The 15,390-nt window shown below is 29.9% G+C and overlaps 1 protein-coding gene across 2 annotated transcripts in view; it reads right to left on the bottom strand.

Annotated features, from left to right (window-relative positions):
* The window catches only part of LOC126837107 (calpain-A-like), a 43,184-nt gene that overhangs the window by 26,116 nt on the left and 1,678 nt on the right, over positions 1-15,390 (bottom strand). Inside the window, exons 1-2 of one of the 2 annotated variants that reach the window (XM_050570906.1) lie at positions 8,902-9,107; positions 6,450-6,561 (exon numbers count right to left, since the gene is read on the bottom strand). In XM_050570906.1, coding sequence (XP_050426863.1) covers positions 6,450-6,561; positions 8,902-8,990 — 201 coding nt within the window. In that variant the 5' untranslated portion in view covers positions 8,991-9,107. Of the gene's footprint in view, positions 1-6,449; positions 6,562-8,901; positions 9,108-15,390 lie in introns of those variants that run through there. The other variant, XM_050570905.1, reaches the window with a different exon arrangement.

Below are 15,390 nucleotides of genomic sequence, written 5' to 3'. Positions count from 1 at the left end.
TGTTTTATTAAAACTGTACCAAAAAACAAAAAGTCTTATGAAAAATTGCAATAAGAATTGAAGTGACGCGAAATGACAATTTTTAAAATCAAGTTTTTTAGTCTAATCATGATTTTGTTTTCTAATATTTTGTTTACAATTTTCCTTTAATTTTTTAAAGATATATTGAAAATTACGGATGAACATCACCCTTATAAATTAGAATAAATTGAATTACCTGAATATTTTTTGTAAGAAGTTGCTTATTAATACACTTTTAATCACTTCAATCGTAACAGTAAAATGTTTTACATGTCCCATTTGTTTTCTGATCTTTTGCCTGCGATAAAATTTAAAAAAATATTACTGAGAACCTATAATTATCCCATCGATAATCGGTTTTTTTAAATCTCCAAGTCGTTTTATTTCTAAAGCCGCAAAAAAACAAACTCGCTTTGCAGTTAACATTAATGATAATTGCCATATACCTACTGCAATAAGTTGGAAATACTTGAAATCAATGAGATTTATGTTGAACATTAGTTAAATGTAATGGAATTGATTGAACAAAGTAATGTGAAGTATGTTACGCCATGTGAAGTCATGTCGAGTTCAAGGTCGGCTAAATGCACTGGAGTCTAGACGAAGCCCGAATTTAGCGACTGTTCAATGCAACTATTTCAGACTAATTTCAATTAGTTTAAAGGTTATAGGCATGTTGTATAAGTACCTATCTAACATTATCCTTTGTCAACCTTTCTTTATCCAGACGTACACTAGTTTACTATTTACAATCAACTTTTCACTATTAGTATACTATTATTCAAAATATGAATTATAGTACCATTTAGTTGAACGAAAATGATTTAAATTTTCACTAAATAATATATTCATATATTGGTTTTGTGAAACAAAAATTATTATAGTATGCAATGTAATACCATTGAGTATGGTAATACTCATTTACATTTCAGTAGAGATTTTCAAATTTGTATAGCATTCCTTGTTTCCGTCTATTTTGTTATAATTATTATTAAATAAATTAGCTTAGACTAGCAATAAAACAAACAGTATCTTGTACATCGATAAGTCTCCTAGAACGTGAACAACCATTATCGATTGTATCTGACAAAATATAACTGAACATAATTTTTAACATCACTCATTGTACGATATTACTGCTGTGTTGAAAAAACAAGTGGAACGTGACAAGCGGGGCCGGCAACATACTGTTTTTTTTTTTAATTAAAAAAATGTTATAAAAATGCCATCCTTACAAGACCTGAACTGACAATGTAAGCAAACACATTTATAGCAACAAAAAATACAACGTCGGTGGTACTAATTCTAGAACGTTGAATCCCACAACCCTCGGGTCCGAGTCGTGTATCGGTTATAGGTTATAGGTTATTTTGTTTCAAATTGAATTATCTCACAGCGACGACTGACAAAAAAGTAGCGGAACTAAAAAATTGTAAACAAAAATCAACTATAAACTATTGTACTGTTTTCGAGAATCTGTCTTTTGGCAGTTTTTTTAGATAAACGTGTGTGTGTCCCTAACACATCAAACGAAAGTGTATAAAAAAAAAAAAAAATTATATTACGAGTAAATTTCATTTTAGCTCTTTTTCTCTCTAATGAAATTTTATAAAAAAAAAAAAAGAAAATATTTCAGGAAAGTAGCCAAAAAGTCGCATGATATGTTAAGACGGAAGATCATTAATTTTGCAAACACGTTTTTTTCTTACACTTTTAATATATTGTACATATTCTATATATTGTTTACTTTTTTTTTATACTGCCACAGCATCACATTTTTATCGGTTCGCCGAAGCGGTTTTGTTTTAAACCTGAGATGAGTTTGTGTGTTTGCCATATTTTTACTTTTAAGTTTTTAACCGCAGGTAAATTTTGTCTTCTTTGAAAAAATAAACTCTCAGCGTCTTTCCAGCGGTTCTCCTTAATTGACCTACCGCAATAATATTGCGTTGTGTAATACAAATTTTATACTGACATGAGATAACAACATCTTGTTAAACTGTAAGTACCAATTATTAACATTATATTTTCGAATATCAAATATACCTATTAGGTACAATAATTATAATCCACGAGTATCCATGAGTACAAATTGTACATTTAATAACATACTCCAAACTAGCTGTTATAGTAAGTAAATGACTGTGAATTTTTTTCCCCCAAGTCGTCAAGTTATCAAATTATATGATAGACGATTTGTCTGAGAACTAATGATGAGCGTCGACAAACGTGTTAGGGGACAAAACAAAATATTATTTGATATATTTTTTTTTTTACGAAACTGACTTGGTAAAAGAATAACGTGACAACAATCATGTGGAAATAACTAAAAGCCCACGTAGTGCCATCTAAAGTTTTTTGAACTATCATCGCCAAAAACCTCCGCACACTCACGCATAATGCTTTAAAAAAGTAATGCGTGTGTTCGAGTGGGAAGTAAATGTATTAGGAGTGACCAAATATCAAACGAGGACAGATTAATACAGCCATAGTGTAATCCAAAACAACATAGTACTAGGCACACAACAAAATTGTATTTAGGTATAATGTTATTTAGCTTAAAAACATTTTTTACCCCTTTTTTGCAAGACATTGTTTACAGGCAACGATTCCTCTTAATCTGGCTATAAACGTTTTTTATTCTGTTTTGCATCATTCAAGATGCCTAATATCATATTATTAAAATAACAATTTGAATTTTGTGTGCGCACAACTACAAAGTTGTTTTTCTATTAAAATAACACTTGAAAGACACTGCAAACAGTTATCAATAGGTATGTAATACTATTTTTATGTAGTGCATAAAATAATTTATTCTTTGAAATAATTTTGTAGTAAGAATTTCAACTATTACTTTATTTGAATACATTTTTTTTTTGGTCAGTTATTACTTTACCGTTTCTAATAACAAAGTACAACAACATTTGTTATTTCTTTTAGAACAAGAACCAAAATACATTAATTTTATAGATATTTTTCCAGTAAGTCAGAATCTTAAGTATTGAAATCTATATATTCTGGTTCATATTCAAAAATTGTACTATACATTGTAGATTTTTTTATTCAATAAAATTGTTTTTTTATTAATTATACACTACTGGATATACATTTTAATCGATTTTTTAATTAAAAATCAAAATAATTTGAGTTAGTAATTAATTGAAAATTAATTTAAACAAATTTGTATTCGTCAAATTTATTCGTTCCTTCAAATGTATTTAAAATTTGTATTCTTATTTGAGTTTATATGAAATTAATTACCAGGCCTGAGTAATACCTATACTATATGCACCCAAACGAAGTCTATGTACAATCTGCAAATTATAATCTATATGAACTCATTCTTAGGGAAAACGTGATCACATGCGTTTTATTGGTATTCACTGTTAATTTTTTATGATGTTTAATACATTATAGCACATTATTTTATACAGTTAAAAGTAATATTTGGAGAATAATAATGAAATGTTGCTATTAAAAAAATAGAGCTATTACAACTAATTCATTCTAACACACGATTTATAAAAAAATGTAACATTTATTTTTTAGATAGGATAAAAAAAAAGATTAAAGAACTATAAGGTCTCAGAATTCTTTCTTACTCTCTTTATAGGAATTAACATAACATTTTTACTAGAAAATATTCATGTTAAATCGTCAAAACTGCTTGAGCTACCATGTTCGCTTGGTTTTAATAAATAGAATCTTATCAACAGAACTTGACCTTACCAAAAAAACAATTGAACAAGACCGACATAAGGGAGGAAATTGTTACAAAATGACAGTTTAGATAAAGAGAGAAGTTATAAAACTAGTTAGGGTACATATGTCAAATTCGCCGTTCTTGGGATCTATTAAAATTCAAGGTATAAGTTATTTGTCTGGTCGGGAAATTAGAGGAAATTTCAACTGAGGGTAAGTAATCGTAAGTGATGTGTTTAAGCGCGATTCTGCCGAACAAGAAGAAAGGAATTTAGAAAGGTTACCGAAGGAGCCTTGTTAATAATTAAGGATACAATAAATATAAGTTACAGCAGCTATTGTATTGCTAACGAGACCCCGACACTTTCTTTCCGTTGTAAATATTCTATTTGAATCTAATTCCAAGTATGCATGTGAACTCTTTTTATTTTTTTCTGATGTCGTCTGATGTATACAAATAAGTAAATGGGCACGCGTGACACGAATAATGATAACTTATTCTTCAAACGACCCATGCTTGACCGTAATACTGTTACTATTTAAGCATTACTCAAGAAAAAAATGCACCGACAATAATTTCACGAGCTTGCCGGCACTTTTTTAATATTCCCCAAACGCATATACAAACGAAACGTTGCATTTTTTTGGTTTATTAAAGTATCTATAAAATATATACTATGGCAGTTGGATGTCTACTGAATATTTTCTCTCGTCGTACAGGTATACTGAGAATAAATTTAAAAAAAACCGCGGTAAAACAAAAATTCTACGCGAGTTCGCATCTTTGAAGTTCGCCCGTTCGATAAAGCTATTATTATATAATTATAATAATAGCTCGTTGCATTTCAATGGCCCGGCAAACATAATACATAGTAGTATGTAGTACATTGTAGCAGTATTATCATTCAAAATATAATATTATTTAATACCGTATACGTTTCAGTGGTAATGAAAAGAAAATTAAAACCACATTGTACTTTTGCAACTATAGCAATATGGGTTTTCAATATAAAATATCATTTATAGCTGTCATTGTCGCTACTCAATCTTGATTTTCGACAAATCCAAGTAATACATTATAATATTTACTGTGTAAAATATTATAAACTATAATATTGACCGTTGTAAAAAGGGTCATATTATTATATTATGTACAAGAACAAAATGTTTGATTAACATATTATAATAAACAAAGACTAGAAAAACTGACGTTCATAAAATATTTAAATTCTCGAAAACTATAGCTTTTTAGCTTTAATGTGAGTTTTATTAGGAAGGTATTGATTTTACAATGCTATTTAGTTAGTTTGACAGTTAGCTGTTAGAATGGATTTTTTTTGCATAAGCATATTATCTTGACATTTTAAATTAAAATAACTGTCAAAGGGAAGCGGGGAATGATGAACAAAGGGTTCACTGACCGACGCATTTAAAGCACAATCAGGATTTTAATCTTATAAATGAGGAGCGTTCTTCTACCCGACGACAACAGCGTATATAGTGTATATTATAACTACATAAGATGTGCATGGGTTTCAACTTTCACCCATCAGTCCTGGGCTTTAAAATTCAGTTTTTACATTATAATATTACATATACATCTGCATATTTATATGTTATACAGTTCTGAATAACATCTTATTTTTCGACGACATTTCATATAATACGCAATATTAATAGTAATTACTATTTTAACTAGGCCGATTCGCTTCGTAGTGAGTTATTCCACTATATACAATTGTTTAATTAAAATAAATATGATAAACATTTAACATAATAGTATATTTTGTTTGCTATTGATTACAGTAATCATGCAATGTTGCGTTTTATGAAAGTAAATTAATTTATTTGCACTTGCCAACTACGATGGAGTATATTTTCAATTATACAAATAAAAACTGCATTTTTAAAACGCTCTACGCTCGTCTACACACAACAATATTATAAGATAACGTTGTTTAATAAAACGATAAATGATCGTTTGGACGTCTTCCAACAACACTGCCGGTTTACCGAGCCAATGCGATAATAAAATAATAGCCTAATATAACTAAAAAAAACTTATAAATTATTTAGCCTAGTCGCCTACGTCGAAACCATGTTGTTGTGTGACTACTATACATATAAGTTTACTAGAATTTATTTTACATTTTTATCCATGTTATTAAACTCTATTCAGTCGTAAGATTTAGGGGGAATGATCGCTGGTTAAAAGGTGGTGTATTCTTATTCTGAATAGAGTTGTTCCCTTCAATGGAAATATACTCCTCCTTCGTCATTCTTACGATTACACAATGAAGTGATTGCACATACATTAACCCTCTAATTTGCATTTGAATAGCTCACCGAGACCCATGTGTTTTGCAACCTATCCGCCGCGACTTTGGTGTTTCATTTACTAAGTGTTGTTACTTGTCAATGTAAAATTAGTACGTACGATTTTTTTAATGTAAAAATGCGTTATAAATTATACACACGTTGAATTGCAATTTGAATACAGCATTTATAGTTCGGAAAATACTGCATAGAGATTTAATATGCTTTAAGGATAATAATATTATTACTATAAACACATCATACACATAGGTACTTCAGTTTGCCTAACTATTAGCTGGAAAGGAATCGTTTGACGAGAAGGGAAGTAGTAAAAATTACCTATTGTATAAACTCTCAGTGCGGTATACTTGGAATTAAAGCTAGTTAATAATACTTAATTTGTCTCTCACTTTATAAACGGATAGTCCGGGGTATCCTCTACTCCCATATTCCGTCGATCCTCGTCTGGTCAGTCTTTCCTTGAGGTTGTTGTGGCCGTAAAAAGGATCCGTCGGATGCAACCTTGTAACAAATAAGAATAAGATGAGATAGTTTAGATTAGAAAATGTATTAAAGTTTCAATTCATAATGAGCTAAAATTAAAATGATTTAGTAAAATAATTAATAACGTTAAAAATATAAGCAAATTCGAAGTATAACTTTTGTGTATCTTTTTATCGTTTATTTACATAAGATTAGGTTTTTGATTTTATTGTTTCTTTATGTAAACAAATACAAGAGACTGTTTAAAATTATTAACATGTCTTTAAAAAAAAAGTGCAAATCCAGGAGATGGGTTAAAGAGCTTAGCCTTCTCTCCGGATTACTTTTTTAATTTAATTACCCTTACCAACTATTAATTATCATAGTTAAGATTTGTTTTGATACATTTTTGACGTGCATATGACTTATGGCGTGATCATTTTATTGCAGAGGGGATGAGGATGGGTCAGCTTATATTGTATAGGTTCAAAGTGCCATAAGATAATATATTCATGGTTCAATGTCTTTCCTTCTAGTTAGAGGTGGTATTTTTATTTTTATTGTAGACTACTCTTCGATACAGATATATATAGGGTGATTCTTTTATCATGAACCAGTCAATATCTTACTGAGTTTAATTAATAATTGAATTTTTTTTTTTTCATATTGTTTTTATACAATGTGATCTCAATTTTTCACAATATTTTTCGATTTTACCCCCTCCCAACTTAGATTTGTTGATAGCAACTTTTGAAAATTAAATGGTAACATATATTTTATAACTTTTTTAAATAGAGAATGTATTACAAATTTTAACTGGTCGATAACCAGTTTCGGATAACAATTTGTGAAGTTATTAGAGTTTAAAAGTTAGGATGGGAGGGAAGTGGAGTGTAGTATTATTTTTATCTGCGCGCATTTCCCAACCGCACTTCCCCTCCCATCCTAACTTTTAAACTCTTATAACTTCAAAAATAGTAATCCGAAACTGGTTATCGACCAGTCAAAATTTGTAATACATTATTCTCTATTTAAAAGGTAATAAAATATATACGTTACTATAACCATTTATGTGTTAGTGGCCTCTATGAAAACCACTTTTATTCGTATGGCAGACACGCAGAATTATTTTAATGGTTCGGAAATTATCCATACTGTGACATATATGAAGGCCACTTGTAAAAATACCCTAGATGGGCAGAACTATTTTTTTCATTAAAACGTTCTTTTAGAATAGTATTACCATTCGACTAATTATTTGTAACATTTTTGCTTAAGGGGACATCAATGATACTTTAAAATTAAGTCTTGTAGATGGTGGCTGAAATAGATGCCACCAAACTATAAAGGGCTATGAATTTTCCTTGACTTAGATTAATTATGTACTTATTTTATACCTTCATAATTGTAGAAGTGTCGATGTATTATTAAATAAAATTCAATCGCAATCATTGAATGAAAATTATTCTACTTAGCATAAAATTCTGAGAAAATGAGTGTCTTACGTTAGATGGATCACCCACATTTTCGGGACCTATAGATTTAAACTATTTGTGCTCATAAATCTTCTTTGCGCAAATAGTTACCTTAATAAATAATATCCTACTAAAAGCTACAAAATTTATGATATCAATGATATATAATTTAATCATTTTAATTTACTAACATTTTATAATCAGCAATTAAAAATACATTTTTTTCTTAAATAGTTCTTTTTGTATTTTTCTTGAATTCAAAACTAGTGTAAAACAGAACAATCGTTTATCAATAGAACACCATCTATTGCCATTTTTATAGATTTTAACTATAAAACAAACATTTGACGACAGATTTTTTAATAGATATTATAACAGCATAATACAAGTATAATACTTAAAGCTGTGTCAAAAATATGAATGAAAAATAAATAAAAAATGTCCTTCTTCTTATAAGAGGATTAACTAAATTTAACCAATTTTCTCAAGTATAAAACTAGAAATATGAGTCAATATTTTTTTCGAGTTTTAGTTTCAGTTTTAAAAGAAACTTAGATTAGGACTTCGGAAAGTACTTTTAATTTTTAACTACCCTTACCACACGATATTTCTAAATTTTTATTGATAGTACATAATATAGAAAAGACAGTTGAAACCAAGGGTGCTTTAGAATAGAAAATAAACCAATAAAATTACAAATTTGTAGTATTATAAAATAAGATGACACGAAAACGGAATGGCGTTTAATTGTCTGAAGTATTGGATGAGTTAAGGTGTGTAGACACAAAAAAGTTAAGTGGATTATGAGATTTAGTCGGGGTAGGAAAATATTAGAGAAAAGACAAACGAAATCAGCATGTTGAACTTGTGGGTTATGTGCAGCAATAATGGCTTAGACACTCACTTGTTCAGAGATTCTAAGAACTCGGTAAAGAACAGCTGTCTGCTTTTGTTGATCGTATAACGGTGTTCGCTTATGTATGGATAGGCCATGGTTTTTGACTACAATTAAGTTTCAAGTTGCAACGTCTAACGATGCACAACAAAATGCATACACGCGCTACACAATCAGCTCCAACGGCACAGAGCAACATTCGACCGATATCAAATTAATTAAACTGAAATTGTAAAATATTATCATGCACACATTAGTGTGCAAAAACCGAGGTCTAGGTTACGTCATAATAGGTAAAAAAAAACTCAAAACTCATAAGGTTGCACTTTCAATATATATAACCGATAAATAAAATATTATGATATAGGTACACTGCACATTAAAAGGCTGCTGTGCTTTTCCGATAATAAGGCGGCGCACGAACAACAACTGACAGTACAATAGCGATACCTAATATTAATAATAGCCACAATAAGTACAATGTAAGTATGCGGTACGTTTTACAGCAGTAGGGGAAGTCTAAATAGCGTCAAATTGTCTACATGAATAATAGTATTATAATAATAAGGCATAATATCTTTAATAATAACAGTTGTCCCCTGTTCCTTCGATATGAGGTATACCCATAGAGTTTGTACAAACCTTGTTTTGCATACAATTGGAATAATTATATTTATTATTCGCGTCCGGCTCGTTAATACCTGACTAAACTATCGCAACCACAATTTGTACTACATTGTTGCGTTTTTAACAAAAAAAAAAACACCTAAATATCTATTAATGTCCTCAAGTGCAATTATACATAATTAAAAACAGTTAACTTGAGCTAACAAATAATGAATAATAATCGTACTTAAAGAATGAACAATTATATTTTAGAAAACAAATTAAACTTGTGAAAACAAAAAAATGTAAGGCACATAGGCATCTGCCTATAATTTTTAAAATTCAAGATCAGGATTTTTCGGGGTTAATTTTGGTTTACTAGTTTTTAATTTAAATCATTTTTGAGGAGTACTAACAACTGAGAGCGTAGAGACTAGAGTAAGTTAAACTCATAAGGCAGATTGGTGACTTGTTTTATACCTAAATATGTAATGTATTTCATTTTACTAAATAAAAATATATCAATTAAATGAGATACGTTTGTTATAATTAATTTTTTTTCTTAAACTCAAGATTTAGGATGACTAAATCTGATTTAAAATCACTGTAAAATGGTTGTATCAATAAAGGAATATCCAACAGAGGCGCCACACTGTGCCAAGAAAACAGCTTCAGGGAGTAAGAGCGGTTTGCTATGAGTAATATTATTTTTACACCAATGGGTGCTAATGGATACTTAAATAGACTTCCCTGCTGGGAAACGAGGTTGGTCTTTTTAACTCGGCAATGTGTATTTTAATAAAAGGCGATGTTGCTCATTTTTGCGTTTTTGAATGAGTTTTGTTTGTTTTAAGTATAATTATTATGATGATAATAAAATTAATATTATTTCTTATTACGACTTCTACCTCTCCAATGTTGTCTTTATTTTGCTTATTAGCCATTTTAATAGACAGCCTTTTCAAAAAGTCGGATGTAACAATAACGGTCCGATGACCGTTCTCGTTTTTGTTTATTAAAAACAAAATATATTGTATTGCAGTAATTGTATTTAGCCGTTTTTTGGCCGTTTACGCGGAAACTTTTGAATATCCTTAATGGAAAAACGCATTAAAGTAATATTATTAAATTGTTAAAAAATATTGATGCGAAAAACCCGAATTCCATTGGGTCTGGCTTGTTAATAAATTACACACACTTTCGAGCCCTCGCATGCGAATTTCAAAATATTATGTGGAACGGACTCGCTACTTTTTTATTAACGAGATGTAAGTATAAATGTTAATGAGATTATTTTAATTAATTATAAAGTTGTTATATTAATTTTAAAATTATGTATGTGCTTAATATATACTCATACGGTATTGTTATCCCTGAAGAATTGTTTACATAAGCCTCATGCACTGTACATTAGGATCACCTTTATTACTATTATTATTTATTAAAAAATATATTGTCGAATAACACTTTATTAGTTACACCCATCTTATACCTTATTAACAAATATTAATGGTGAATATTTTACATTCAACCAACGGCTGCTTGCATTGTACATTTCAAATGACCGGACGTTAGTCTCAGAGTCATAGATTTTGACGATTAAATTAAAACAGTGTTTTCTTATTTGATGGCCAACGGTTTACAAGCGGAATATAAGTCGAATTTGTCTTTATTTTGACTTCCCTTTAATCATACTCGTAACTTGACAACTAAAATGGCCTTTTAGTAAAATAATTCAAAGCAACTGAACATGGTTGTTCTGCGATTTTCACATTTCTTTCAACATACTCAACTAGAATTATAATAAAAGTATGAGCAGTTTTGTTAGTATTGTTGATAACCAAAAGAAGAAGCGAAACGTCGAGAAAAACATATTTTTAGTATTTAACGACATGGTTTGCAACATCTTACATCAGCCTACTTCCTGATCGTGTAAGCGCATTAATTAAAAATCTGGAAATCTTTTTTGCTATTACTATAGCATATACCAGTACTATGATTTAGTATTTACAATATGGTTAGACGGTTGTGCTAAATATATATATTTTTTTCTAACATGTGTTTAAGTTTTCATGTTGACATATTATATACCACGCCGTACACATTGTTCCTAAATTAATTCAGAATATATATTTTAGTTTCTCTATACACACGGCCGCTTACTGTTGACTATATTTAGTGTTCTCTGTAGATAAATGTATTTATTATGTACTCGTTCTGTGAAATATTTTGAAAAAGAACGGTTCATGCACATGGATCCAACCAAGTTGAGCTTATAAAAATAGTAAACAACTAATTTAATTTATCAGCTAATATTTTGGATCGTCGTATAGACATTTTGATCAATACACAATATTTTTAACAGTCATAGAAAATAATTATAGGATAATTATTTATAAGAACTGCTAATAAATGGATTGTTTTTAACTAACTGATTGCGTTGAGCATGTTGGGAAATCTGGGAGTGTTATTTAAGCTCTATTTGCGTTACGCAAATAAATAATTATTTTTTTAATATTTAGTTACCTAAAAACAATACGTATAACTATGACCTATTTTGAATGTTATCAAAAAACGTATTTTCTATTAGCACAATAACAATTATTGTGATTCACACATTAAAAACATTTCAAACTGCACTGAACAGAAGCAATCGCATCATTCAGTTGACAAAAAAATAATAAACAATTTTAGAAGTTTGTCAAAGGTTTGCGAATTGCGTCAAACGCCATATCTATCTATTTAACTTATGTGTTTTGTGCATTTTAAGAGGGAGTAGGTGACCTCATTCACGAAAAGTGCAGCTGTGATTACCACAAGTTAATAGACCTTTGAACCCGTAGGAAATCAATTTTAATTTATAGTGTACTATATTGTAATATGTTAAATATTTGTCCAACTTTGATAAGGCTAATCAGAGGCGTCGGTTCTCTTAAATTTAATTGCAGTAAAATCTAAGGTCACTTTGTATGGTCGGGGGAAAATGTAGTTTGCAAAATGCGGAACCTTAGCACGAGCCGAACATTGATTATTCGAATATTGTTTTAAAATAAATAATATTTCCTATCGAAATTAACCGATATTAAACAGAAAAAACATGCGTTTGTCGTTAAAACTAGAAATCAATTTCACTAAGACGAGAACTAAGATAATGGCCACAAACAACTTACACATAATTAAGAGCAAAACTCGTTAAAGATGGTTTTCACAACACTGTTTTGTATAGCAATTTGAATGATATAGGTACGTTGGGAATTTTCTGTTGTTACGTGCCAAGGAAAAATAACGACAACATTTTAGCTGCTAACGACATTTTAATTGAAATTAGTCATAATATGTATACAACATTTTCTTTAGGCCTCTCATTTTGTACTTTAATAGAACCATATGTCTATGGTAACATAACAATCTACAGTTCCTTCCTTTTATTTGGAATGCAAAAGACCAAACAATGTTTAAATCACACCGAACAAACAATTTTAGTGAAGAATAACTTCTTCAATAAATTAGTTGAAACATCAAATCCAATCAAATTTGGACCGTACAAAGTGTCTGCGTTCTGCAATCCACATTTTTCACCGACCGTACAGTGAGCTAAAACTAAAATCTATATAATATTAAGCCCTCCTCCTACTGACCTAAGTATTCCCAAAATAATTGTTAAACCCTATTAGCATTGTTTTTCTTATAATTTTTCATCCACTCTCATTATTATAATATAAATCTATTGTTTATATGATCGCATACATGGTTCAGCCCCTTGAGACCAACAGCTATATTCTTTGAAGGTCGTGACCTAACGTATATTGTTATCTAAATTATTATAATAAAAAAATGTCTAGAATTTAATACAATTATTAAAGTGTATTATGTATTGTAAGTGTATTGTGAAATATCTACAATATTTATTGGTTCAGTAAAAGAGTAATTTCATAAGTAATTCAATTTTTTATCAGCCTACCATGACGATCATTTACAACGTTATTGTCTATTGACTTTTTTTTGTCAATATTGGTCAGTTATAAACTATTTTACTTAGTTGGTAGAGATCATAGAATTTAAACATTTGTATCACATTTAAAAACGAATACTTCACGGCGTACATTTCTGTTGTTTTTATACAGTGATTCATTAAGATTACCACTAAAACTAATTTAAGTACACAGAAAGTGAATTAAAAAAATGATCAAGCCAACAAAACAATATCCTAGGTGTGCAATGTGTATTGTTGTATGAATGTTTTCAACATTTTGATAGGTATTAGGTGCCTAACGACTGTTATAAATTGAAATGAGACGGCTTAAAATTTAGCTAGTATTTTTACACCTCAATTACAGAAGTGGGACGTCCATTTAAGAAAAGACTAGTAAAGTAGAAAATCTAAGGTAAACTCGAGACAGAGACGGTTTGTAAAGGGAAGGCGGCGATTTAACGGGGGGGCCACAGGCGCCGAATCGTTAATAATAGTTGTTGTCTAGCGCCGCGGGTGTTCTGAGCTTTTTGCAAATGTAAAATGCTCAGATGACCATCAAAAAGGCAGACAGTATATAAAATAATATATTAACCGAAAATAATTTTAAAAACCGCGACCTTCGGCCAAGTGGATCTGGCAAACGCCTGCCGGAGAAAATTAAAGAAAAACGGACCGTAACACGACTATTATAATATTCTGTCGCCCAATAGGTTTTTTTTTTTTTTTACCACTAATAATTATTATGAGACGTTGGCCGGCAACTAAGTGTATTTTTACATTGACAACACATGAGCCAACACGCCGACGTTTTTCTGGTGATAATGCATAGCACACGGTAAGTCGTAAACGAGAATTAGACTTTCTTGTCAAAATCACATAGCCTTTGAAAAAAGTTTTCACTGACGGCTGTGAGTTTCACGCTAAGTATTTTGTAGATAGGTATTTACATTAAAACCAGACATTTACGGAATTTTGTTTTTAATTAAACCGACCTCGAGTATGTTTACTATAGTGCGATGGAAACAATATAATCAGAAAAAAAGGGCAACCTCTGACACTAAGCAAAAACAGTAGTGTACGTAAGCAAACAAAATAGGTACCTATACTAGTGTTTTGCAATGTAATCATTGTGAGCAGAATGATAGTTAATGGGAGGACATTTTAATTGAATTAAAATCTATTCACATCGTCGTTCATGAGCTTCTCTTCTTTTTTTGTTTTTTAAATAGAACTTGATTATCCAACGCTATTATCAATCGTCTGTGAAATGTAACTTTTTATTCCAATATCCATTTAGACAGCTAATGGATTTGGCTAATATGTATAATCGATAAAAATGAATCTGTATTGTTCAACACAGTTTTCTGTAAAGTAGTGTTATGTAAAGTAGGCTAATGAACTCATTTTGTCATTAGCGAAGTAGGTGTACAGCGCCAAAACACATTATGTATTTCTGCTTTGAAAACACTTATGAAATACGGTGAGTAACGAATTCGAAATGTATGTGCCATATTTGTTGTGTTTTAAAATCTACAGTGGATCCCGACAATTTAATAAAGAAAGAACAGAAGCCGTACACGAAATAACCAAACCGAATGCCTCAAAAACGAATCAATAAACATCCACAACACGTTAAAATGTATCAAACACTATAAAAAAAATGAAAAAAAAAACAATTGTATTATATCCTTAATACTAGGAATTAGACAACTTTTAACTTGGATCACCCTGGTTTCTGCTTAAGTTTATGGTTGTAAAAGCCAATTGTCTATAAAAAAAAAACTAGCAAAGAGTTACGTGAGATAGAATTAAGTAAGACGATATCAACCCGCTAAAAAATAATTTTGTTTAATTAAATTTAATTAATTCATATTTTTAAACAAGAAGGATATAGCTTAAATTACCCCCCCCCCCTGACA

Source organism: Adelges cooleyi, unplaced genomic scaffold (genome assembly GCF_023614345.1).
Source record: "Adelges cooleyi isolate 19-005CV unplaced genomic scaffold, UGA_ACOO_1.1 ACOO_flye_CR_arks_rails_tigmint_CR_PRNA_247, whole genome shotgun sequence".
In the NCBI taxonomy this organism is placed as follows: domain Eukaryota; kingdom Metazoa; phylum Arthropoda; class Insecta; order Hemiptera; family Adelgidae; genus Adelges; species Adelges cooleyi.
Note: the sequence above shows the minus strand (reverse complement) of the source record. Positions and strands in the feature narration are given on the sequence as shown.